The 27,288-nt window shown below is 43.1% G+C and overlaps 2 protein-coding genes across 2 annotated transcripts; one reads left to right on the top strand and one right to left on the bottom strand.

The window, feature by feature from the left end:
* Positions 1-25,483, bottom strand: poc1a (POC1 centriolar protein A). Its single transcript, XM_037490916.2, has 11 exons — positions 25,286-25,483; positions 22,790-22,874; positions 22,472-22,643; positions 22,173-22,352; positions 21,846-21,953; positions 21,266-21,381; positions 19,853-19,986; positions 16,960-17,028; positions 16,517-16,666; positions 7,251-7,502; positions 1-904 (listed from the first exon to the last, which is right to left on the bottom strand). Exons 1-11 carry the CDS (start codon positions 25,298-25,300, stop codon positions 794-796), a joined length of 1,392 nt encoding a protein of 463 aa, XP_037346813.2. The 5' UTR covers positions 25,301-25,483; the 3' UTR covers positions 1-793.
* Positions 23,136-24,817, top strand: b9d2 (B9 domain containing 2). The gene has a single exon (XM_037490919.2). The coding sequence runs from the start codon at positions 23,556-23,558 to the stop codon at positions 24,081-24,083; it is 528 nt and encodes a 175-aa protein (XP_037346816.1). The 5' UTR covers positions 23,136-23,555; the 3' UTR covers positions 24,084-24,817.
* Positions 25,484-27,288: the final 1,805 nt, after the last annotated feature.

The raw sequence follows: 27,288 nt of genomic DNA, 5'->3' as shown, positions 1-27,288 counted from the left end.
GTGAGGTCGAATTTTAATAGAAGAGACAATAGCGCATTGGTTACAATACTTTCAGGCCAGGGCTCAACGCTCATTTGCTGCACTGGTGAGTATTTACTGAGGATGCACCAGTTCAACTTCCTGCAGCGCCTCTACTAATGATCCGCAGTAAACAAACATGAACAGTGAATAAGGTCAAACTCGGGTTTCCTGTTGTTCCTCCTCTTTCTGCAACATTTGAAAGGGATTCCTGTGCCGGCCTGAGTGAGTCTAAAACAATGAGTGTGTGTCACTTATGGACCTTTTGACTAAAAACAACAACAACAACAACAATTCCTTCTGATGCCGTTGTACGTGAGCCTGCACGTGCATGAAAATAACACCCACACGTACAGTGGGAAGGCGAGTAAAAAAAGAGTCTCTGGCGTGTGTCTACACTTTAGCACATGTGCACACACACACACACACAGATAGACACACAGACACACACACACACACAGCGACTTGTAGCAGCGGGTCCTTTGTCAGCAGAAAAGGGGACTGCGGCCTCAGCACTCTTGTGGAATAACAACTTCTCTAATATTCAACTCCTTCACTCCTGGCATCTCTTTGTACAACCAGCCGGCACAGTGCATCAGCAGCGAGGCTCGTGTGCACTTCAAGTCCGGTCGGGGAAAGTGTTGCACATTTGAAGTGTGATCCAGCAACAACAGCAACAACAGCAGCGAGTGCTGCAAACGCGTTTCCGTTAATGTGGTCGCAGCGAACCCCCCTCCCCCCCGTTTCCCCTCCCCGCGCCGCGGCTCCGCCATCTTTAGGCCTCCTCTGGTCTCTGGAGATGCAGACCGATCTCCATCTGGTTCTCCAAACACTCCTTGAGTTTGTCCTCCGTCAGCGTCAGACGCCGCTCCAAGATCGAAACCGTCTGGACCAGAGGAAGAAAAGGGGGGAAAGGAAGGAGATGGAGGAGAGACAAAGGGCATGTTAGAGAGAGCTGTGTAGCATCAGCTTGACAGTAATGACTATATAATGGCTGTGTTTGTGTGTGTGTGTGTGTGTGTGCGTGTTGGAGACAGATGTTGGGCATGCGAGACAATCCAGCTGATTATCGCAGCGAGATCTGCAGCCTGAGCCGAAAAAGGCCAGAGTTTCTGTGTCTGGCCGCACTCTCCCTCTCTCCCTCCTCCTCCCCCCCCCCCTCTCTCTCTCGTTCTGCCGCTCACACGGTTTCACAAACACTCTTGCGCACACGGAGAATACTATCCGCTATCCGAATCAGGACGGGCGCGTGTGGGTAGTGAGATCACAGCGCGACATACTTTTCCTCCCCGGCCTGCTCCAACAGTGACAGCGTTTGTTGTGCGTTTGTGTCATCGGAGCTGTTTCGCCAGAGGAGGAACCGAGGTGCGACTGAGGCTTTTCTAACGATTATTGTACCCGACATCAACGTAATCAGCCATTTGATCATCGGAAACAGATTGAAGGAAGTACAGGATTGGAGATATAATAATTTCTTCAGAGTTCTGATGAGAACTGAGCAAAGTGCTGCTGTGAGACACTTCTTATTAACACATTTCTAGTAAGTTAGAACAATATAAACCCAGAATGTCTTCATTAAGCATGAAGAGATCCAGCTGATCAGACTTCGATGCATACAACTTACCTGCTTTTGATCACTGATATTTTTATAGCTTTAAAGACAATAAACTGAAAATCACTTTACAGCGTCCAGAGTATTTAAAGCTTCTGGATACGGGATTTGGAAAATATATTACAGCAGCAAACACTTATTTACCATTTTATTTCACAGTTCTATTTTCAGTCAGTATCTTCAACGTTACGTCATTGATAGGATATTTAATCCTACTTTATTTTGTTTTTCTCTTAAACCTTTCAAATTTTAAAAAAAGGTGCTACACAGACAAACTTGGCTTGAAAATATCAAAAAGTGTTGATCAATACCTCTTTGGCTTTTCTTTTTGCTGTTTTATCTTCATCTAAATCAATAATTAAATCTGAAAAGTAACTGAAAAGTAAAACATGAAAACAGAGTAATTTGAATGAATCTTCTGGAAACACTACAGTTACAACACTTGACTCTAAATGTCTGACATCATTTTTGAGCCTTTGTTGCCTGGTGACAAACACAACCCAAGCTAGTAAGCGGTTTTGGCTACTAGTGCTTGGCAACGTTATTTTGGTCCAGAGCAGGAACCGTCGAGCAGTAAACACGTGTCCCCTTAGACGGACGAGGCTCTCCGGGTTCGTTGCGTTGTGTCTCATTTTACGCCATTTAAACGATTGTTAGAAAGCAACGAAGCTGTGTGTAAGACAAAAAGTTTTTTAAAAAAGAACCTGATGCTGGTTTAGTTTATTAAAACTATACAGTAGTTTCACTAAAAAACGCTGATATGTGACGCATCTCAAATGCAAATTAATCTGATCCTGATGGTAAAACGGCTCCTGATCTCTTTCTTCCTTTCGGTTCACTCACGTCATACAACCAGGACTACTGGTTAATGCTTTTTCCAGAAGAATCTCCCCTCCACACATGATAAATGTATTACTTTGTCCATGTATAACTCGTTGACGACAAGGCACCCTAAATTCCTTTGATTCCAATTAGAAAAGACTGACAGCAAAGAACCAGCTCATGACTGAAAATAAGGACAAAGGGTAAATGAAAAATGAAAAACCAGAGGGGGGTTTAGGAAAGAGGACCGAATTTAGGCTTGATTCTCGGATTAGAAGTCAAAGTCATGTTTAACTATTTTAACCACATTAATCAATGGGCGGCTACACTCATCCATTAATTCAATACGGTGGCTTTATTAGCATCTCCATCATGTGACTTCCTGAAAACAATGAAAGCGCGTCCTTGCTGAGGTTCACTTTGCATGTTCTCAGACAAACCAGCATCCACTTCAGCACTCACGATCTGTGATTTTATATCAAGAGTCAGACGATTACCTCAGAAGCACACAAGGAAAAAACTAAAGCTCCAAAGAAAATATATAACGTGGGTGCTCACGTAACTGTTTGCTTAGTCCACATCCATTAAAGTCATCTCAATTTTTTTGGGAGTTTAAAAAAAAATCATCTTCTCATCCATTAATACAGACACGCCCAGCATCCATGAAATAAACAATACGTGTTCCAGCAACACGGCCGAGCTCGGTGGTCGACCATCAAAGCGCCGGCGTGGAACCCCACAGTGTCAAACCCCACAGGGTCACAGCCCACAGTGTCGAAACCCCACAGGGTCGAAACCCCACAGGGTCCAATCCCACAGGGTCGAACCCCAGTGTCAAACCCACCCAAACCAGGCACCATCAGGCCAACGCGCCGCTGCGAGGGAATGGAGGTCACCTCATCCTCGCCGCAGACACCCAAGGACTTCAACGAGGTGTCCTCGTGTGGTGTTTTCCTTTGGTTCATCACGCAAGATAACATCTGCTGCTATCTCATGGTTCGAGAGGGGGAGAAAGGGCTTACACCCACCCCCCCCCCCCATCTCCCCATCTCTCTGCTGGCCTCCGTTTTCTCGATCAATACCACCCTGTTTATCTTACCAACCTGATATGGCTACGCAGTCCTCGGCCCCGCCAGCTATGCGTGTGTGTGTGTGTGTGTGTGTGTGTGTCTGTGTCTGTGTGTGTGTGTGATTCTCGGCACGTGTCCCCGGGCAGCAGCAACATTATACGGCCATATAGTTTTCATCTGGAGTAGAAACCAAATCTTTATGCTCCTTAAAATAGAGCGAGCTGTTTTTCTTCTCTCTCCAGAACACATTATGCTCTCGGTCGCCTCGAGCGTTGCTGGCCTCATGGCTTCGGTATGACCCCCCCACTACAAAAGCCAAAAAGAGTCAAAGGAAGGGAAACTGCAGCCTGTGGAAGGTTGCACCTTTCTGTTCTTTTACAGTAAATGTAGGTAACTGATGGCAGGTACGTAACGTGAGTTATAAAACAAACCGGTCGGTTTCGGGATACTTTAATATCAGGAGATTGTATTGAAACCTTGTATATAACTATAAATATAATCCCAATCTTTTGCTATAAGCTTTTCTTTTTTTGGATTGCGGATCTAAAGTGTCACAGTGGAACTACTGTTGTATTGTTAAACACAGCCTTTCCCTGTTTCACTTTTAAATGTATCAAGATTTTAAAGAGGTTTTAAAGAGACAAAATGGCAAAATTCCAGGGAAAAAAGTAGTTGTTCTAGACACAGATTTGACATTTTTGACAGAACTGGTGGCCTGGACCGTGACTCTGTCGCTGTAGTCAATGTAGAAGAGTGGATTATTCTGTAGTATGTTAAAACCAACATGTTTGATTTGTAAATAGTACGTTGAATAAAAGTGCCACGTTAGCTACCATATTATTATTAGTCATGGTGACTTATCTTGGAATTTTTGGAACATGGAAATACTACTACGGCCCAAAGAGAACGCAAATGAATTGTGTCGGCGGCCATTTTTTTGTTTCATTCCACCACTTTAAAACATGCAAATCAGAGAGGGCCTCCGTTTCCTCTGAATTTCAAACATTGTGGTGAGATCTTTATTCTTCAGAGAGCATTTGGTAAGCTGGCGGTTTAGTGGTTTCCAGAACCTTCAATTCACAGAAACGGTTCTAATCTTTTCTGAGGAACGGGAAGATGTTTCTTTCTCTTTCTCTTGATATTCCTCCCAGCTCTTTAACGGGAACATGACAACAGTGATCTGGTCCACTTCTACGAACCTCTATTCTGACGAAATACTTGTTAAGCAGAAAGAAAAAAAACGGAGTTGTGGCTGGCTACTTCTGGTACTTTTGGGGGAATAACAGGAAATATATATATATATATATATTTTTTTTTTTCAAAATGGAGCTTGTGTTGATAAAATACTTTCTGTTACAGTTTGTCACCCGTTGAGCCACTGAGAGTTCACAGCATCTTCACACCTTCTGTCTCACAGACTATCGAGGAAAAGACGGCGTCACTTGACTTGCTAAATGAAAGTAAGAGTATGTCATTCAAGATTCTTCATAACGGGGAGGGGGATTGTGATGGAAGGGGTTAGGTGAGGGTGCTACGGGCTTTGTGGGAGAGGATATGTGAGAGCAATGCATTATCGAAACAGAGAGAGAAAAAAGAAAGGGGTCTTTGGGTGTGTGTGTGTTCGGGGGTGGGGGGAGGTGGGGGGGCAGACAAGTGAATAGCAGCAAACGCAGCAAACTGCAGCTTCAGGATAACGGTGAATAATTCATCATCTTCCCCCTCAGTCTCAGAAATCGAAAGAAAGAAAATAATGTCGCCTTGTCAGCCCAATCTTCACAGCATGCCCGAATTAAGCAAAACATTCAACATAAATAAGAACACGGGTGACTTTATTCTAATAACTCTTGCCCCTCGTTGTCCATTGTAAAACAGTAAGATTGCTTTTTAAACTGCAAAATAAGTGAATTGAACCTTTTGTAGGAATTTTTTTACATGCCATTTATGCAACGTGTGTATTTTAAGGAGGTGAAAGCCTCAGGGGTCACACGCATGGGTTGCAGAACTATTTTTCTCCTCATCGAGCATTCAAAAAGGTGAGGTGCAGGTCACTGATCCACCCGTGTTAACATGCATACAATCTCTGCTACTCACTGCATCGTTGTGGAGTTTTACGCAGGCTTTTAAAATATTCTGTTTAATGTTTTTGTAATATTACTAGAAAGTGGCGACCGGAGGATGAATATGAAGGAATACAGGAATGTGAATTACATCACTGTGTGCGTATGCATAAGAAAAAGTAAACATGGACTGAACCATAACTGGTCATTTAAAAAGACTGCTGCAAAGCACTACTAGAGGACTGGATGTCTCCACCCCACAGCGTCATTTCAGATTTTTGTTATGATTATTTGTCATGGTGCATCGGCACAGTAAAAGAAAGACATGAACAGAAGTCGCACGCCGTATAAGGAGTAAATATGTATCCAATACTGCATTGAGAAAACTGGAAGTTGCCTCAAAGCCACACACAAAGAGCAATGTTCTTTTCGAATCAACCCTTAAGAAGGTCGGATAGGTTCTCAGAAATGTGAGTAAAATAAAGAAAACTCTGCAGGAACCACATACATGATTTACCAGTTATCTGGATCTCTTGTCCTAATCTAGAGAGGGGGAATCAAACCAAACATTAAAAAAAGAGCAGAAGGCTAAAAACCAGATGCAGACGATCCATCTGGTATCAGGGTCGGGGTACAGTGGGCTTGAAGGGAAGAAGTTTGGAAACACGCCCCCTGGGATGGGTTAGCTTGCTGCCTGGCTGCTCTGGGCCAACAATAAATGCTCCCACATGCTGGATTGCAGCTTGAAAGAAGAATAAAGAAAGTAGAAAATGCAGCCTTGTTCACTCCACATCTTCAGCTCACTCAAACGTCTCCCTTAGTTTAGGTGTCTATGTCAGTATATTCTTTGCGGACAAAAGAAGCATCTTCTTTTCAGCTATTCACAGGTGTTTTTGGTCATTGTAGCACTGGTGCCTTTATCCAGTGTTATTGCCACTAACTACGAGAAGAAGAAAAAAATAAACGGGAGCTTACACAAGGAAGAAACGATATTCATATTTATGGAAAATACTGGTTGGAGGCATAACATGGATTTGTTTTAAGGGTCTTTGAAATTGCACTGTTGACTTCATGACTTATAATGTCCACACTAAGTGGTCTTTTACATTGTCTAAACAATGAGTAGATGTAGATACACAAAATTAACTAAATAGTTGGAAAGAACTATTTGTAATGAGGTGTAATCTGGTGCAACCGGATGCAGCTTCTTAAATAAAAAAATTGACAGGAAAAAAATAAAATAAAATCATTAGGCCTAATGTTTAGCGGAAAGATGAAGTTGCAGATTTAACAGCTGCAGTGATTTCATTTCATACAAACGCACACAACGTAATAATAAAATGACACAGATTAAATATCTCCCTAAAGCATAAAGGCAGCAAGAACTCAACTTAACCTACTTAATCCACACGGTTACTTTAGGAAGCGAACACACAATAAGGAGAAATGGTTGTTTCCCCTAAATGGAGAGGTCTTCTACACCTGTGTGGAGTCAATGTGCCAGTCGACTGCAGTCCCAAACACCAGGGGAGGAGTTCTTCTTTTTCTCAAGATTCATCTCTGGGCTGCGCGTTGAAAGGGAAGGAAGCTTTTGTTGTGTGCAGCGCAAGTGGGCGCCACTGCCAAAGCACAATGCCTTGTGGTGGAAAGATCAACACATCTCCCGCTTACCTGAGTGAGAATATCCAGCTGGCCTATGATGTGTTCCAGCGTGCTGGCTAAACCGGGGGGGGCTCCTCCGGGGGGGGGATGCGGCGCCGAAGCGCGGCTCCGAGGCCGCTGGGTGGAGGAGGAGGTGCTGCCGAGGGGTCCGTGGGTGTGGGGAGGAGTTGCCGCGCCGTGGCTAACGCTGCGACTGGCGCTCTGAGTGTGGGCGGCGGCGTGGGAGTCCCGTCCATTAAAATGTTCAGACGGTTCAGAAGCCTGAAAGCAGAGAGGAGGGAAGGTGAAGAGTTGTCGATGTGCTCCGCGCAGAGCGCTGTGTGGTGCTGAGGGAGTGAAAGTCTCCCTGTGACTTTCAAAAAGAAAAAAGGCTAAAACGGTGAAAAAATTGGGCAGTTTGTTAATTTTGTAAACCACAACTATTTTTAAATGGACTCCTAATAGTTGTATATAGTGAAATACAATTATAGGCTCTGGTTTCTTTCACAAGAATTTAGATAATTAATAAATTACAGGCTGACTTTCTGAACAGTCACCATATCTATGTATCTATGTAAGAAGAAGATCTCTTCTCAGCCCATAATATATACTTATATACTGTATATATTATAGTTATATGTTTTGGGTTCCATATTTTAAAAGGGTTTTTGGGGGATCTTGTCCGTCTCTGAACCAGAGACGCAAGTATCTAAAAGACAAAAAGGTGTCCACTGTACAGACTGAATATAATATATGATAGGATCATCCTTCATGTGATCGATGATGTGGGGCAACAGAAAAAAATCTGCTTGACCATGAATAATACTAAAAAAACATGACAATGACTAAATGAAGAAAATGATTTGGGGGGGGGAAAGGGCTAATGGCAGATCACATACAGTAGTATCAGATATAATTGAGGTTTTAAACAATTGTAGAATGTGTTGATACACAGTTGAGGAAAGAAAACTCAAAATGCAACCTGACATTAGAAATCATTTCTGACTTCGCTTCAATCAACTCAGTTTCAGTAAAGGAGTATTCTGGTTTGACTTCTGAAGGGCTATTAAGTAAAACGGTGGAAATTTCTTTCTCACACACACAAACACACACGCACAAACACAGTCTGTCTGCTTTATGATTAATTCAATGAGACATAAACACATGAAGGTCAGTGACCACATCTCTCCTTCAACTATGTGACACACACATCTATGGGTTTCTTCATATTTCCGTCCTCTTACACAGATCTCTGTCTGATTGTGAAGTTGTGTGTGTGTGTGTTCCAAAGAAGCATCGCCAGAACTCTGCATATTTGCGACGGTTGGTGGATGAAATGTCTGCGTGTCATTTGTGACACAACAAAACAAACACAGAAAAATATGTTGTACCCAAAAGGTAGGACATTCCTTGACAGGGTTTAGATGGTGAACAACTTACAAAGCTTTTAGAGGTTGTTTGAGGGAAAGCTTGCTCCGCGAGAAAGTGTGAGATTTGAAAAAAGAGATCACATGGTCAGAATTAATTGCATTTGCAGAGGAAGAAAATGTCAGAAGAGGAAGTCGCTGCCCTTCAGCAACGTGCTGATTCGATCTCAATACATTACAGGGTGCATTGGGGGGGTCAGCTACAGACAAAAATGAAAACTAAAGTGTCCTACCGCAGCTCCATGTTTTTGTCAAGCATTGTTCAAACTAAAATGGTTTAAACTATTTTGCTATGATAAAAAAAGAAGTAATTTGGTAAGCTACAAACAAAACTGTACAGTAATAACTCCGACACGGGACGAGGGTCAAGTCCTGGACGAATTACTAATATGCTGACACAATTAATATCTTCTTTTAAATATATCCTATAGTAAAGAAAGTACACGCACTCACACTCACTGTCCTCACTCCTTCAGCAAAATAACAGGTCTGCTGCCAATAAAACACATTACGGCTCTAGCAGAGGCTACATGGGTGTACACATGCGCATTCAGTGCAGATGTGCATGTGTTACCAAACACACACATGTTCCTAATGAAAGCCGAGTGAATAAAACCATGATCAGTTCAAACTTGAAAATGAGAAAAAGAGTTTTTAAAAACGTCAAAATTTTTAGACCCAAAACATTTCATAATTGCGGTTTTTGTCTTCTGCACTCACTGTGGAGTTAATTAAAGAAAACACACATGATTGTGAATCAATCCAACTATGGTACATTAAATACTGTGGCATCACTTTGTTCTTCGGTTGATCTTCTCAAAGCCGAGATCCTAGCGATGAAGCAGTAAAATGGTTCACACGGCGTACCTTCAAATTTTTCTTATTACATACCATCCTTTGTAATTTGACATGTGTACATAGCATTGGCGACGCTACAAACTCAACACCTCCTGTACCGCCGTGGTCTCGCCTGGGTCCGGACGGACCGCACACGCACACGCACACACACACACACCCTTCCTAATGAATCACCTGAAGTGGAAAAACCAACAGTGGAAAATTTCCTGAGGCCCAAATCAGATGGACAGAGCGAGCCATCAGTACGCTCCGCAAGCGGCATTAAAAAAAAAAACATCCATAACATTATTTTATTTTATTTCATTTTTTTTTCAGAATCCAGCAGGAAAGTAAAGACCGGTGAAAACTATATTCACATTAATGATGGCTGCATGTGCCATCATTAAAGTTATTACTTAAGCCTGTGCTATGAAAACTCAAAACGGCTGCAATTAGAGAGGTCAAGTGAGGACGTTTATTGAGAAACTGGAAGGTCTTTAAATGGGACTTTTACAAGTGTGGGAGAAAATAGGACAAGAGCAGACACAGAAGAGTGATGTTGTATTTCTGCCGTTACATGACACAAAGTTTTGTAAGTAAAAGTGCGTACTGGCAGCTGTAGATATCGACGGCTCTGATCTCACGCACACACAGACAGGCTCACAGGGTGAAAAACAATAGCTCCACCGCACCATCACGGCGGGAAGCAGGGGTTTGAGAGGTGCGACTCGACCCAAATCTCAGATCCGCTGTCTGACCGAGGAGGCACTTAGCGGCTGCGATCACCACGGCAACCTTTGATTGCCGCTGGATGAGATCCCGCTGATTGAGAGGAGCGAAGTGGAGCCGCCTCTCACACAGAGACACACAAGTGCTCGTGACACACTTGCATTCTATTTGTGTCCAGTCAAAACCTCACAACGCTCAACATCTCTCGCGCACGGTTGTTGACCTTCTTGAAAATAAAAAAAAACCCGGTAGATGTCTGACGGGACGCCCGCGGTGCAGACGCAGGTGTGGGACTAGAAAATGTGAGCAGTTCTCACTTTTCACAGTAGCAATTCATACATACAGGGGTAAACGCAGATATCAGCGATATAAGTAAATATGGTGCCATTCTATTGAGTGAGTCATTCCCCAAGGCCCACATGAAGACCACAGCGACACTGTCAAGAGGGCCTTTTAAACATTTTACTAACCATTTATAGGCTACCTATTAGATTTGATGACTTGTAACATTGAATGAATGAACACACCCCTCTCCGTTCAGCCCGGTGTCCTTTAACCTCATATTCGAATCAGGAGGAAAAAGTTACCCTCATCACAAGTACATTTTTTGGGGGGGGTGGACTTTCTCCAGCGTGTGTTATGTAGATGTAGTAATGCACCAACATTTTGTGAGCTGACACAAAAGAGATTCTGCCCTTCTTAAACATTGTATTATCCCTGGAGACATCTTCATGTATTTCATCTATATATATATGTTATGACTCAGAGCGTCATAGTGGGGGGGGGGGGGGGCAGTTCCCCTCCCTGCCTGAGGTGGCTGCTGTATGTTTTGCCTTGCTCTGTCTCTTTTCCTTTTGCAGGTGATTGGATGTCAGTGCATAAGAAGGATCCTGTGGGAGCCAGCAGCTCGCCCCAGCCATGCTGCACCTCATGGACTTTTGGGTTGGTGGGGGGGGTTTAGCAAGGAGGTCGGTAGGGGTGAGAAGCCTTTGTTTGTTCATGTTTTTTCCTGTTTTTGGGTAGGGAGTTAGGTAAGACACCTGTATTTTTGTTTGTTTCTTTATGTGTCCTAGGGAAGGTAGGGGGACCTGCACGTATTGTTTTGTTTGTTGTTTTAGGCCATGCTCACCCTGAAATCTATGACCTTGAACTAAAATAAATACCCCAAAACGAGAAAGCGGCGGCCTTGGTCTTTGTCTTAATTACGGGATTACTTAACTACTTGTATGCTACTTCCGGCTCCCCTAGGCCGGGCGTAACAATATATTTTCAACCAACTGCGGACATCTCCGTTACACTGGAGCAAAGACTTTATGACTCGATGAATGAATTAGATCAACTTATGCTTTCAGCCTCGGATGCTCACAGAGGGCACCTCTCGCTAAACTCTTTCATTAATGGTGCTTTGTTCTCACTTTTTTCATTTCCGTCTGGCTGCTGGCTACACTTACATCTCTTCCTGCTACCCTTTTCTTGTTTTTTAACCGCTTCTATAATCCCATCCCTTCTCATGACTGTCTCGTATCAACCTTCTCTCCGTCTTAAGTGTAACAAGGATGAACAGGTGTTAATGGCCGCCTCCCATCTCGATCCTCTCTCTTTTTGGGGTCTGTGGTGTTGACTGGCTCACGCTCTCACTCGGTTTTCCTACCTCTCTCTCTCTCTCTCCTGCTTCACTACACCAGTAGGCTCTTTTTAACACAATTGCTATCTTTTCTCCCACACTCTCCTGTCACACCCCCTGCCTTTGCCCCTCTGCCCCGCTGTCAAGTGCATTCGGCTCCTGCTGTCGGGAACAATACCTCCTGCCGCCGCCAACCAGCGCGCACACAACCACAAACCGCTTCACCAAGAAAAACCGCAGTCTTCTGTGCAATTTGTATATGTCCTCATATACTGTTACATCTGTTCTGCTCTTTAAATAAGGAGAGTGCCAGTAAAGTCGAGTCCGCTCTAGCACAGTTACAGCTGCCCATTGGCTTCTGTGAATGGATAAAGCAGTCTCAGAACCCCCTCCCCCGCTCTCCAATCCACATCCCTGTGCCCGTGCGTACGCCACTGTGGAGGGAAGCCTGCAGTGAGCGTTCCGCTCGTCTGTTTGCACACGTGAGTGGGAGAAAGACCCAGATGTGAAGCGAGAGACAGGAAGGGGGGGGGGGGGGGTGGGCGGACGAGGGGACGGATGGAGGAAGGGATTAGGGGCGGATGTGATCGGGAAAGAGCTGATCTGCTGGTCAGCGATGGTTGGTGCGTCCACACGCGCACGAGCACAGGTCAATTCGCACACAGCGTAACACGTCGGCGTGGAGATTTGCTCAGCTGCGTTAAGCACAGGGACGGCCTGACCGAACCACTCTCACACACACACACACACACACACACTCAATGTTAAACGGAGAGGGGCGGTGATTTAAAAGACGGCTTAGTGTGTGTTTAACAGGACTGCGTGTTACTGCTACAGTGCCCATCACTGACAAATTGTCACGGCGCTTCGCATCCAAGTGCATTAAAAGGATGAGCGCATCAAATTGGCCATTTATGTAATCCCTGTTGGGGCGCCATGTGATCCTGACAGGGCAGCGGCCATGGGTGGCCTTTGCCTCAGCATGAATAAACATTCCCGTCTCATTAGTGCATTTGTTCCCGGGGAAATGAATTACAGCCAAAGACGCAGGTGTGTAATACTGGATGTTCAGGGAGGCATGAGGGACGGTTTTAACACCTCGGCCGCATCAGACAATTCACATCGGGCTAAAGGGCAGCAGTCCTGCCCGCTTTCCATTCAACACCAGCCTGAGGCCGCCAACGACCTCATGGAGATTATTGGATTTTAAGGTCAAAATATTATAATAATATTTTGCATGCACACAAATACAACATTAGTTACCACGTGCTTATGTGTTAAAAAAATTAATTAAAAAAAACCCTGTATCCATTTGGTTCAAAGTAACCATTATGCAAAAAGAAAAAATGTATTAAATGTATTCAATGTATACCATAAATACTGGGTCAAATGGCCAAGAATAAGAGGAGGTGGTGTCATTGGTCATTCCAATTTTGGTATGTATAGAAATTTATCGACATAAAATGAATATATCGTGATGTGTAGGTTGTGATTCTCTTTGTTAGAAGTCTGGCTTTCTGACGGATGAGCTGCAGCTGCGTTCAACAACGACGGTCTCACCCCCTTTCAGAGAGAACATCTTGTTTACTACATTACGCCTCACTGGAAAAAAGTTCATTCACAAATTCACTTCAGACAGGGCTGAATGACACCAAAGAATAATACTTAATGTGATTTTAAATCAAATGGGAAAAAACAACAACATAGATGAGAATCGTATTCAGTTGCAGTAATAAAGTGTACAAATATAAAAACAATCCAAACATGAACAACGATGGTCTCTGCCGGGCAGTCGTCCTGCTACTTGACACAGCGGTCAGCAGGTTTTTGGCCACACGCCTTGTGACCATATCTGACATTTTGCGTAATGCTGCATTTCACAAGTTGTTGTTTTTTCATCTGGCATGGGAGCAGATGAAGCAGCAGACTGGGGGCGTGTGCATTCATAACAACAAACTATCGCGTTTTAAAATAGCGCTCTAATACATCTCAATGTATTGAATGGATTACTTACTCAGCCTTAGTTAGAATATCTCTGCATTCATAAATTCAGAAGCTGGCTTGAAGGGGGGAAAAAAAGCCATTTGGGGAAAGCTGGTGACATTTTTCTCCTCTTTGCTTCCTCGCCGGCAACACGTGTTTGAGACTTGAGGCGGTTTATGAGAGATGAAAGGGCCTGAATTAATAATAAATTATGAATTGCTAAATAATATATGACTAGGAAAATCTAGGACTTGGTATTCGCAGACAAACGCCAAAGTAGCAGGTATAATTATTGTTTCAATCATTTAAAATATGTACTTTCTTTAGTGACTTTATGTCGTATTTAAAGCATGGTGCTCTGTGGATATTTTGGCAAAAAGCTGTAATGGTAACAGCAAGTTTACTAACACGTTTGACCTGCAACAGCGAAACAAAAAATCCGAAATCCATTCCCCTCAATCAGTCAAATTTAATATAATATGCAACCGGCCTAATCGTTATCGTTTTTCTACATTATGGAACCTATTTTGAATCTACTGAGCCATTGAAATGCTTTACAGGCAGTACATCCACATGTTGAAAAACTGCATTATCATCATCATCATCATCATCATAGGCACGATGAGACTTTTTTTATAGCAATTATTAATCTAATTATGCAAAAATGGAATAACGAATTCATCACTTCTGTACGAGACTAAAACACTTCAACCATTTTGCACCGTCATCTTCATCAGGTGTGAAGACCGTCGCTTTAAAAAATGGGTTTTACAAGAACAGTTGTTCTCAGAACAAGATAATATGTTCTAAGCGTTGCATTAATCATTTTCTCTCCCGTCGATCCAATTGCTCATTGTCTAATCACCCTTGGAAGCACATCTGTACTAACGGCTGTCAAGTGGGAAATCCATAAAAATGAATTCACAATCCTGTAGCACAAAAGAAAAAGAAAAAGGCACAGTCAGAGAGAGAGCAGAAGAAGAAAAGAACGAAGCTGCTTAAAGAAAATGAATCAATGCGAAGGAGACTGTTTTAACGTTTTCATGTACTTGGTTCCAGTTGACGAGAGAGAAACATCTGACGTCTTGTTTGGCTACTTTCTACGGGAACATTTTCCTGAAGTCGTGTCACTTGCTGTTTGCCGTTGCTCCGCCCCCTTAAGGAGACCATCAGAAGGTCCTGACACTATTCAATTCCATGGGAGAGATGAATGCCAGGACTGATGAGGACCAATTCAAACAAAATCCATTCTCTCTGTTGGCACTGAACAGGCTGGTGACATTACCCTATTACCATTTTAATGTCAGCTAAACTGTTTTGTGTAATGCTGAATATGGTTAAAAATATACATTCATTAGGCCACACCCAGTTAGGAGACATGAAGTGTACACCATTTCACATCGTTGTCATAGCTTATACTGAGTCACCTTTTAATGGAAAAAACCATGACGCATCACATTTGTAATTAACTTACATCTTTTGTGGATCTTAACTTCTAGCAGTGTGATCAATACGAGGGTGTGTGTGTGAGAGAGAGAGAGAGCACAAAGAGGAAAGAAAGGGCACTGCACAGAGAGGACTTAGGCTGTGCCCTTGTTGATGTAAGTAACACTTTAGCTGTCAAAGGGAGAGAAACCCAAACCATTCGTTCCCCATCCACCCAGAAACAACTTGTCCCCTTTGTCTGCATGTGTGTGTGTGTGTGTGTGTGTGTGTGTGTGTGTGTGTGTGTGTGTGTGTGTGTGTGTGTGACATCTAACAAGGCATTCCTATTTAAAAAGCTAACAGCTAATTGCTGTGTTATTCTCTTACTTTCTCTCCGTTTCTAATAATTTATCTGCATGTCAAGTGTTCAAGCTTTTGTGACGTCCGATAACTACTGATGTATAATTAGATTACTTTCACAAACAAGAGCTTCGGTGTCTTGGAGGCTTCCGTCTTATTATGGTTTTTTTTATAGTATAACTCTCAATCATTCATTAATTTGCAATATATTGTCCAAGACTCTCAGTTTTCAAACAAAATAAAAACAGTATAAATCTGTAGAGGATGACTGACAGTGGATTTTGAAAAGCCAATATGATAACGATAGTTTGGAGAGATCTAATTCATCTAATCTAATCTAATTCATCAAACACAATAACTGCAGTCATCAGTGTTTGACAACATTCATACTTAGCAGTTTTAAAATCAACTTCCTATTTGTGAAGTGCAGAGGTGATTTAGTGGCTAAGAATATTGGCTGTTCGGTCCCCAGCTCCACCGGTGCACATTTTTAAGGGTCCTTGAGCAAGATACTGAATCAAGAGTTGCTCCCAAAGAATGGGCGTGAATGGGCGAATGTCAACATTTTTAAGCACGTCCATTTGGACAGGTCCATTCAACAAGAAGCAAACTGAATGACTGCATTAACATCTGTATGTTTACAATCACTAAGCCTCATAAATCATAAAATGCCAAGTTAAATAGATTAAAGACTACAAAAACAATGCTGCCCGACAAAAGACCTAAATTAGTTTAAAAAAACTCAGGCACCAAAACCACACGATGTCCCTGATGGGGACATTCGGCCAGATGTGTTAAACTAAGGCCCGCGGCACTTTGTTTGTGTAAGGCGTAGGTGTGGATATATGAATATGTGCTGTGCGTTTGTGTGATCACTGCACACTGTAAAAGTGATGGTGGGTGTGTCTCACCTCGCTGCGGAGCGCACACGGATGTGAGCTGAAGGAGGGCTGAGCCTTGCAGCTGACTGGCAGCGGGTGCAAGCTGGAGGTAGTTTGATGTTGCAGCCTGACGTTGTCACTGTCCTCCACAGAGTCAAAGTTACTCTTCCACACCATTACCTGTAAGGTGAATGCAAATTACGGCTCATTCCACAATTATACACCAAGTCAAACTATCTGCAATAATCTTATACGCCGTTAAATCACAAATGTAATTTGGTTGCTTGTTTTAAGTCGGTTACATTTTATGTCTGAAATGTTGGGTCCACTTCGAGAGGAGATGTTAAGTTCAATATCAATTGAACTTTCAATATACCCATCATTATCATTGTCAGTAGTATGAGGCGGCCATGTTAATATGAAATATAAATCGACTCAATGTTTTCGGATGTTTTCATAGAACTAGTTATCACCTGTTCATCAGAACCCCCGGAGGCAAAGTACTCCCCGGTCCTGGAGAAGGCAACTCCGCTCACTCGACCCTGAAGAGAAGGCACCAACACAGTGAATGCGGGTGGAAATGCAGAATAATCAGATTACAACTTAGCCGTATTTTTATTACATAGAGAACTATCAGTATTACTATTATGATTACTATTCGGTTTATTCAAGTTTGAAAAAAAAAAAGCAATGTTGCGATTTAATTTTTCTCCTTGAAAAGGGAGCAAAAAGTTACAAGTGTTGGACTTATAGTTTATATACTTCTAATTTCTAGAGAATAACTCAATAATGTCAATTAATTAATAATAATGTTTTTTATCTGCAGCTGTAAAGAAAATCCAAAAAGATCACAGTGAAATGGTGTTTCACATTCGATCCCAGGCATTATTTTTCGAACCCTAGATATAATGCCTTTTGTTAAACTTTCTTTTATTTCTCTACTGCGAAACAAAACAACATCGCTGCAGTGAAAGTGAAGGTGTCGGTGTTAAATTGGGGGGAAGAAAACACTACAAAGATGAATAAACCACAATAACGCACACTTCAAGATATTACTCATCGAGTGACGAGATGAGAGCTGGAAAGGATGAAGCATTTTTGTGCCTGTAACTCAAAGCATTTGGGAAAACCATTCTCCTTTGTCTTTAAGCGCAGTCGGAACTGAAGCTCTGGCATGTGTGTGAGTTTCCGTGTCTGTGGAGGACGGGGTGGGCATGTGGAAGAGCAATTATAACAGAGAGCAGAGACCCAGGTGAGGTGAGGTCACAGGTCAGAGCCAAAAAGCATCACTGGCTGCTATCTGTACTTTGACATGAATGGTGTGTGTGTGTGTGTGAGAGAGAGAGAGAGAGCTTGCATGAAAGTGGAGCACAGACTGAATCCAGCTTGAAAAACTCAAGATTTCCCTCTTTGGCTTCTCTTTTCTCTGCCTCACAATGCAAAATGAGGTCAACGATTGCAGCCTGAGCCCTCTGACTGTGTTCAAAGAGAGGATGAAGGAGTGAACAAACAAAAGAAGAGGAAAGAAACCGACAGGGAGGCTGCCGGGAGGAAAATAGGGACTGTGTGTCCTGCTGCTGGCACCTCGACAGGCTGGTATGGGTGAGGAATGGTTTCCCAGAAGCACCTGAGAGAAGCAGACAGTGTCACCATGGCAACGCGACGGTCTGACAGACAGCATGTTCTGTCTGGGCTCTGACTAATGCCTGCTGCCAGGCTGGCACTTGCCGTGGCCCCACACACACACACACACACACACACACACACACACACACACACACACACACACACACACACACACACACACACACACACACTACAAGTTCTTTATTCAATATTCAGAGTAGCAGCAAACAGTTGTTGGCTGTGTAAAGACATAGTGCAGAGAATAAAGTCCCTCTCCCTCCATGCGTGTTGTAATCACAGGCTCTTTGTGCTTTGTTGACATAGCCAGGCGAGTAATGCATGTTCGTGCATGTGAGCACGCCCCCTGAGGCTAGTTCATGGCGGCGGCTCTGCGCTGCTTTCAAACGGCGGTAATAGCCAATCACACGGTCCATCCTCAGGTAAACACCGTTAGCTCCGTCTAACAGTGTCATTGTCATCGAGAACTGCCAGGGACGTTATGAGCAATATAGGTGTGGTCCATACGAGTTTGCCCTGTTTAACATTCAAATAGATACAATCTCTCTAAAATCTGAGGCATGGTTGAGGACTTTCTTCTTGAGAAAGTTTTGGAATCATAGTGTTAAAGATAACAGAGAGGGAAATTCACCTAAATAAGTTTGATTGTACCCAGTCGCTGGAGCAGGTAGCCCCTGAGGCCAGGTAAACAACACGTTTGACAGATCCAACAGGAAAAGAAAAAATAAACCCTCCTTCAGAGACCGCCTGTGTTTTCACATACAGTTCACACAAATACACAAACAACCTAGACACATAAACACACATTAGCCTACAAACACGCACACCAAACAGATGGGGGGTCGCTCCCATTTTCGAGCTTTTTCGACTGGAGGGACAATTAACACCCTGAGCGTTCCAAGAAGTTCCAACGGCTTGGCAGAGTCATCACTGAGCCAAAAAGAACAACAGAAATGGGTACAAAGTGGAGGAGATGACAAATTCCGAGGTGTGAAGCAAAAAGGGGGGGGGGGGTGTGTTGGCACACGGTTGCAGAGAATCATGGGTGAAAGAGAGAAGACAGAAATGTAGAGACGGGCCACCTGCACAGAGGTAAAGATAAACAGACGGACAGCGTGTGGTATTGGCGAGCCCCAGATTTTCCACAAGCAGCCAGTAAGCTAGTCCATCAGCCGCTCAAACAAACAGAGTCAGTGAGCCGTCCGGCCGACTGGTCCAGCCGGCCGAAATGTGAGAACACGGGAGGTGGGAGGTAATGGTGTAGAATGAGGAGGGATATTAGGATCGTGCTGATGTACTATTACATCGCCAGAGCACACAAAGAGGAGTGTGCATAAGTCAGAAGAAAAGGCCCGGGACGGAAACCAGAGAGGAGGAGGAGGAAGAAGAGAAGAAGAGGACCCGGAGGCAGAAACACAGTTCTGTTTCCTTCCAACAACCCTGAGATGAGTCACCATGAGTGGGCCGTCCGCCCGCCTGGCAAGTACTAAAATACACCATGTACAAAAAACCAAAACAAAAAACGGCATCACATGCACCCTCTCTTACACACAGAGTACAACATCCTCAAAGGCGATGACAAACACACACGCCAAGTGAGGAGGAGCAGAGCCGACCACAGACACGACCTACTATGACCACAACTGGGTTAACGGCACAGTTTGGCCTCTGTGTTATCTAACCGGTATCCAAGTGTGTGTGTGTGTATGTGTGTGTGTCTACCTGGTGTCCGTGCAGCGTGTACAGCAGCTTGCCCTCCACAAGGTCCAGTATCTTCATTGTGAAATCGCTCGACGCAGTTATGAGGAAATTACCGGCCGGGTGGAACGACAAACTGTTCACCGCACCGCTGTGGACTGGGAGACACACAGACTTTATGGCAGGACCAAAAAACACACACAAAGTTTACACTTCCAAATGGCTGTTAAACAGCACAGAATAATTCAACATGATTTAAATGCCAATTATTTGACAGCTTTAATAGTTCAGTGTCTTGCTCAAGGACACGTTCGCAGGCCGGATGCTCGCTGACATGGTTGCGTGGATCCCACTGCAGTGCAGTACACTCCTGTACATCACAACACACATCGAGTTTGGACCAGCATGTATCGATACCAAAAAGTGTAGCAGCTAATAAAAACTTCCCCAGACAACTGAGGACTGGTCCCTTACTGAGACAAATGAGAGGAGGGCAAGACATCCAACGAGCGACATGGTCCCTCTGCTGGCTGACAGATGCCACGACATACATTCATACATTTATATATAGTATATTCTATGAACTATACTAGGAGTAGGGGGATGTACTCTTATGTTCATACAGGGATAGTTAGCAAGGTAAACACAACTATTAAATCAAAGCCAGCTAAATTAACCACCAGACAGCGGGCAAAATGACTACAATAGACATGTACTGATCTTTATCTGACAGTAACCACACCACATTTTAACCACAAGGACTCGCCTTAAACTGGCACAATTGTTGATCAACTAGTAATGTATGTAAAGTGAAGCCCTGCAGAAAGTGGGAGACTTGAGAGGGGAGAGGAAAAGCTTTTATCTTCGGGCTCCATCTCCTCAGACAGACGTGATTATCCATTATTAGATCCCACAACTTAAATCCGTTTAGGAGAGCTGATTAGAACAGTCAGACACAGAGGCAGACATTTGGCTCATTTAGTATGCAGGGATATCTTTACCACTTTAGTCTGTGTATTTGTCACAGTGTTTAAAGGTGGAGCTTTACTCCGGGGGGAGTGGATGACAATACTCTGACTTTTTGCCATATGAGCTCATGACATTTTTCTCCCAAACGCTGGGCTATCTTTGTCCAAGTTGTTTTTTTTATGTTAGGGATCCATTATTATATAACGGCATGTAAAAATAACTTGTGTTTTTTTTTTACCTATACAGATTTTATTAATTTGATATCAATAAAAGGTATGAAAAGGCTAAACTGAGTGTTTTGAGGTTAAACAAAAGAAGCTGTAAATATTTCATTAAATAAATGAATGCCTTTGCATTAAAGCTACAAATATGCAGTGATTGAATTCAAGCTGTGGTTTGATCCTATTATTCAAATGGCCTCATTACCGATGAAACATTTCATTTAACGGTCTTTTGAGGGGCCTTCACCTTGGTAGTGCTGCAGCATCTTATGTGACCGGATGTCCCACACCTTCACAGAGTTGTCAGTACAGGCTGCAGCGATGCACGTTCCACTTGGATGGAAGTCCACGTAGTTTGCATAACTTGGGAGGAAGAAAAGACACAAAATTCCAATGAAAGGACCAAATGTTATCAATACTTCAAAACAAATTATTCCACCAGGTCATTTCAACCAACGGTTAACGTCTGATGTAAAATTTTAAGTGGAAACACCTAGCAGTGAATTATTGCAGCTCTTATTTGAATTTCTACACAATTACAAAAAAGACTTCTAGCTTCTTGATGACTTGACTAATTGTTTGACGCTTTGATTTACACTAATTTAGACAGAAGACATTGACCTGTAGCCCTTTTAGTTGTTGCTGAAACATTTTAATGTAAGCCTACTATAAAAAAGATAAATTAAACATTCCAACCGCTCAACCTGCAAAAAGAATGCCAAAAGAAACACTGGAAAAAATCGATTAATTTGTCTTAGTGTAATTCTTTGTAACACACATACAACATTTTTGCATCCACATTTTCTTTTTTGGTTGCAATGGCTCACCCAGAATGTTCATAGAAGGAATGAATGCACTCTCTACTATTCTTGTCCCACAGCTTTATCGTCTTATCATCACTGGACGACACAATCAGGCGATCATCTGGAGAAAATCTGCAATAGATTTATTGAAATACCAAGATCAGTAACGGTCCGTTATCTACGTCTTTAGCTTCGTTTTTAAGTGAGACGTATGAATTGAAGATGTGAAACAACGAAAAGCATCAAATCTATCTATTTGTCCAGACAACAAACAGAAATTACTGCAGCAGCGAGTAATATCTAACTGCAAAAAGATGCAAGTGTGTGCATGTGCTTGCGCGTGCATCTTACTTGGCAGAGCGGACCCAGTTGATGTGCTGGTTGAGAGAGAGGAGAAACTTTTGCCTGTGGACCGTCCACACTTTAATGGTCTTGTCGTCGGAGGCCGTGACCACATTCTGTCCATCACCAGAAAAGTTAACGCTGCGCACGGTGGCCGTGTGAGCCCTGAAAGCGGTTGACTCAGCCTTCCTGTACACACCCAGAGACACCCAGACCACAATTAAGTGCCTTCTAGTAAAATATGATAATAATGAGAGGTGATCCATATTTAATCAAAAGGAAAAGAGGTGGAAAGCTTCCGAACTCACATGCTCGGCACCCAAAGACGAACGGTCTTGTCTCTGGAGGCGGAGGCCACCAAGTGGCCAGACGGAGAGAACTGAACAGAGAGGACAGCGTCTTTGTGTCCCTCAAAACGATACGCTCGCATCTGAGTTTTCATGTTCCATATCATCACACAGGCGTCCATAGAGCCTGTGGCTGGGAGGGGACGTAGCACAGCAGTGTGAAGTGAGCACATTGTGTAGAAATCATCACGATACAGACATTTCAATAGAAGTAAAACAGCAGGGAGGTGCAACAAATGATCTGGCCAAAGACAAGAAGTAGAATTAAGTAGCAGTTACCAATCTGTTTCATGTTGCAGCTGAAGTCCACACTTGTAACATTGTCCCTGTGGCCCTTGAAATGTCTTTCTAGAGTTAGATCACACTGAATGGAGAACAGAGAGACAGGTTACGGATACGGAAGCCACATATTGAAAGCTTGTGAGCACTCGTTTCAAAGTATTTGTCAATAACAAATAGTCATGGCAAAGTAACAAACTAGACAAATTCAGATAAGGTAAATTATTATTGTTCATTGCCGCGGGAAGGAAAGATTTTTCTTTTCCGTTCTGTGGTTTTTCAAAAATTGCACTAGATTTGTGTTAAACAGGAAGTGACGTCAGACTCTCCCGCGTACAGATATCGTTTCACGAAGAGAGCGCGTCCGACTCACTGCCCACACCTTGAGTTAAACAAATATTACCCTTCGCTTGACCTGTCAGGCAGCAGTTATCAAATCCGTGCCCTGGAAATACAGTAGCTGTAGTCAAATTAGCTTTCTACCAGGTGAGGAGTTGCTTAAAACAGCTAATATTGTGCAAATGTTGGACTTTAGGCGTCTAAACGTCATTCATCAACGCAAGATCCGTTGACGTTGCAACAGGAACGTCTGCCTGCAAAACAGTAATCAGGGTGCAATAGTATCTGGAGCCTCAGTTACCAGGGAAACGGGAGCTGTGTTGCTAGTCTCTGCTAGCCGTTGAGCTAGCGTCTGAGCTCGGGGAAAGGCTAGCGTTAGAAGACTCCCTCGGCGGTGTATGTTTTTGTCTAAGGGGGCATTGGAATCATGGCGGAGCTCCACATTATAGGACATATTGTCGGGGCCACCGGTTTCCCGCATAACAGTCTATTTTGCAAATGGGGTGTTCACACGGGAGGAGCATGGCGCCTTCTAGCTGGACTGAAGGAGGGTCAGACCCAGGTGGATATCCCCCAAACCGGGGACATGGCGTATTGGAGTCACCCGATAGATCTGCACTACGCGACCAAGGGACTCCACGGCTGGCCGAAGCTTCACCTCCAGGTGTGGCACCAGGACTCTTTCGGGCGCTGCCAGTTGTACGGCTACGGGTACTGCCACGTCCCCTCGAGCCCGGGACACCACCGGATCGAGTGTGTGACCTGGAGGCCGCTCGGCTCCTGGCAAGAACAGTTGGCGCAAAGGTTCGTCGGCGGAGGACCGCAGCTGCGCAGCCCGGACCTCATCTACAGCGGGGCGGACAGATACAGACTGCACACCGAGGCCATGGGATCCGTGGAGCTGGAGCTGGGCATCATCATGAGACACTTTGATAAATATGGCGTCGAGAGTTGAATGACTTTTGGGAGGGTTGCGATGGACTTTTAATTGTGACGGTGGAGGTTTTATATTTAATAAGGGTTTTCATTTGTTTTCTAAATTGCGCTTGTGTTTTTTTATATTATTCGAACGCTAGATATGTAAATAAATACACTATTGTCTTAACGAAGTTGGTTCCTTGTTGATATGTCGTTATGCACTTTCTCGTCATGTTGTCAGGATTGGCCTTGATTTGTAATAAATGGATAGATTAACCGATTATGATCCTAGGAATTACCTTGTACAGGCCGCTTTTCAACCGTAAAATATAGTATCAGGAAAGTTGTGTTAGTTGTGCTGGCTATGAACAAACAAGCAAGGCCCGATTCAGGGTGTTACAAAAAGAAAAGTGCACCACACTTGTCACAACAATGTAACGTTATAGTAAATTGATGTAAGCTGTAAATGTAGTTTAAAGGGGAAAGCTTGATACTTGTTTTGCAGAAATAGTTTCATGTGCGTCAGGTATTGGGAGTTTTCCAATGGGCAGACATTAATACACTAGAGAAAGAAAAGTACTAAATGAACATATTCCACTTCACTACTCCATTCAGCACCATGTCCGTCTTCATTGATTCCCTTCCATTCCAAGCTAGTAGGCTGCTAAAAACAAAAGAGCTAAGTTACTATTCAAGGGTAAACGATGTATCAAATCAGTCATTACAACCGTAATAGATGTAATTTCATGATCACCTGCTATTTTTAATCACACCACGGTAAAGGTATAGGCGTGGCAGACAACAATTAAGTGTGAGGAACAGAAAACTATCCTTCTCATATGTCACAGTGGGATTCTAAAATATTTATGTTTTTGTTGTTGTTGTTGCTGGAGTTGTGATGTAGACGTACTGACATATATTTTAACATTCATGGTACAAATCACATTCATTTGTGACAAATTTGGACCATGTGTAGGTCAACATATTAATCACAGTCCACTGCGACTCAAAACAGTATGTGAAATAACTTTACGAGACATTTCAAACGGGCCTCTTAAAAATAGAGGTGACATAACCGTCGTTTTTGACGAAGCTTTGTCACAAATGGGGCTTGAGTAAAACGCTCCATGTCGTTTATAAATCCCTCTTTATCGACTTTTCCTAGTAAGCAGTGACTGTGAAGCTACGAATGAGAAACCAACTTCAGCGCGCCGTACCGCTAGCTTAACGCACACTCACCGGGTAAGAAGACATCTTTCCTGCTACAAGGACAACGAGACAAACCGAGTCGGAATGTGGGTGAAATGCACGTCTCCGTCCCGACGAATGAGACGGACGAAAGTGTGCAGTTAGCTCTCTGGTTGACTGACGTTAGCTTTCCCACTACATTAGCCGGCGGTTGCTAACAACAACACCACCGTTGAGTTTACGCGCCGCTATCGGATGCTGAGCGCGAGGGCGGATATCTTAAAGGGAAAGTCTTCGAGTTCACCAGTGATGTGTGAAAGTTAAACCTGGATCCCAGAGAGATCATGCTGTATAATTCTGACGAATCTGAATGATAAACAGTTTAATATGACATGAATCCCAGGAGATATTCGACTAAAAACTTTAATTTAGAATTGCAGTGACAGATTATTACCGCCAGGTGTCAGCAGCGTCGCACCGTTAGAAATCTGCTATCTAGGCCGCAGTGACCAAGGAAATGGACAATGGAGGTTTATGCAAAGTGATGCATCAGGTCCTTGAAAATGTCTCAAATAATGTCTTGAATTGACAACAGAATTTATTGTCATTCAATAATACTATATGAGAAAGGGTATTAGTAGTCAGCATGGGTACTATTGATATAAAGTGGTACAAAGACAGTTAAAAACACATTCAAAGAACTTCAGTTTATACTTTCACACCACAGTATATCTTCGCCAATAAGAATAGCAAAAATGTGAAAGTAAACATGCTTCGATACTATTAGCATATAAAGACGTTTCACTTATAAAATGGAATAATTGTGAATGCAGGACTATTGCTCATAGTAAAGCATTTAAAGTTTAAAATCATATTTCCTTCACCACTGTTGTTAGCACGTGCTAAACTGAAAAAAATATACTCTAACCCACCATTTGTCCACAAGATCCTTAAAGCAAAGGCCACTGAGAGGCCCTTATCAATTTATATTGTGCTTGAGTGCTTTATGTTCCCTAATGTTTAATTAACTTGCACAATCCAGGTAAAACACATAGAAGCTTGGAGCTTCCGGGACCCAAGGCACTTGTATTCTGTTCCTGGTTGGTAAAAAAAGCCTTGTGTATCACCGATGCAAAGGTATAGTGTGTGAGGCTACTTGCTCCGATGTACTATATTGTTTGTGCTAAATAAGCACATTGTATACAGGTGGAAAGAGTCAGCAAAAAAAACAAGGATAATTCCGCCATTACATGATGCACTCCGTTATAGTCGATGTCAACAGGAACCATTTATTCAAGTGCCTTGTGGGGAGTTTCAAGTGGATGGTTGTTGTGTCACACAGCCAACAAGTCACACTGCAAATACCTTAGAAAGTTCCCTTCGCCACCTCATCCAAGAAGTAGTAATTATCCTTCGCTTACACACCGTGTAGTCATGTTTCTGGTTTAGGATGTATTCACAAAATACTGCTGCTTTTCACCCGGTAACACAAGAGCCAAACGTCTACCAAGTTGACTTAGTATTTCACAGAAGTTCAACATTTGCTCGGCGATACATTTCAAGCTTTCGCAGATGCTGTTATCAAAATATATTTTGAAAAACTTCTGCACCTGAGATCTTTGATTAAGCTTCATTCTCTCGGTGTTAAAGATATGTTTGGGAGTGTCAAGAATTTTCTTCGACATACTGTAATCAAATAAAATGCAGGGTGTAGCATTGATTCATTCAATCGGCTTACTGGAAGAAATGCACCGAGAATACATTTCCTCTTCTGCAGCCTCACCTTTATTTACGTGAAAGGGAATTGGCACAGCAATTGCTTTTTGTCCTGTCTAGTTACAGTAATCAGATACCACTGCACCAAGTCTATTCACCGCCTTGTAAATCAGGACAATGCAGCCAATAATGTGTATGTTTGTTCTGATTATTGTTTCAGAAGAAGGAAGGAGGAAGAAATAATCGACAACCGGGATCTTTTTACCGCAACTACTGATTTAGAAGAGTTAAGGATTTGTACACTCACTCACACACACACACACACACTCTCTCACACA

Source organism: Pungitius pungitius, chromosome 8 (genome assembly GCF_949316345.1).
Source record: "Pungitius pungitius chromosome 8, fPunPun2.1, whole genome shotgun sequence".
Lineage (NCBI taxonomy): Eukaryota > Metazoa > Chordata > Actinopteri > Perciformes > Gasterosteidae > Pungitius > Pungitius pungitius.
This window is presented reverse-complemented; position numbering and strand designations above follow the sequence as displayed.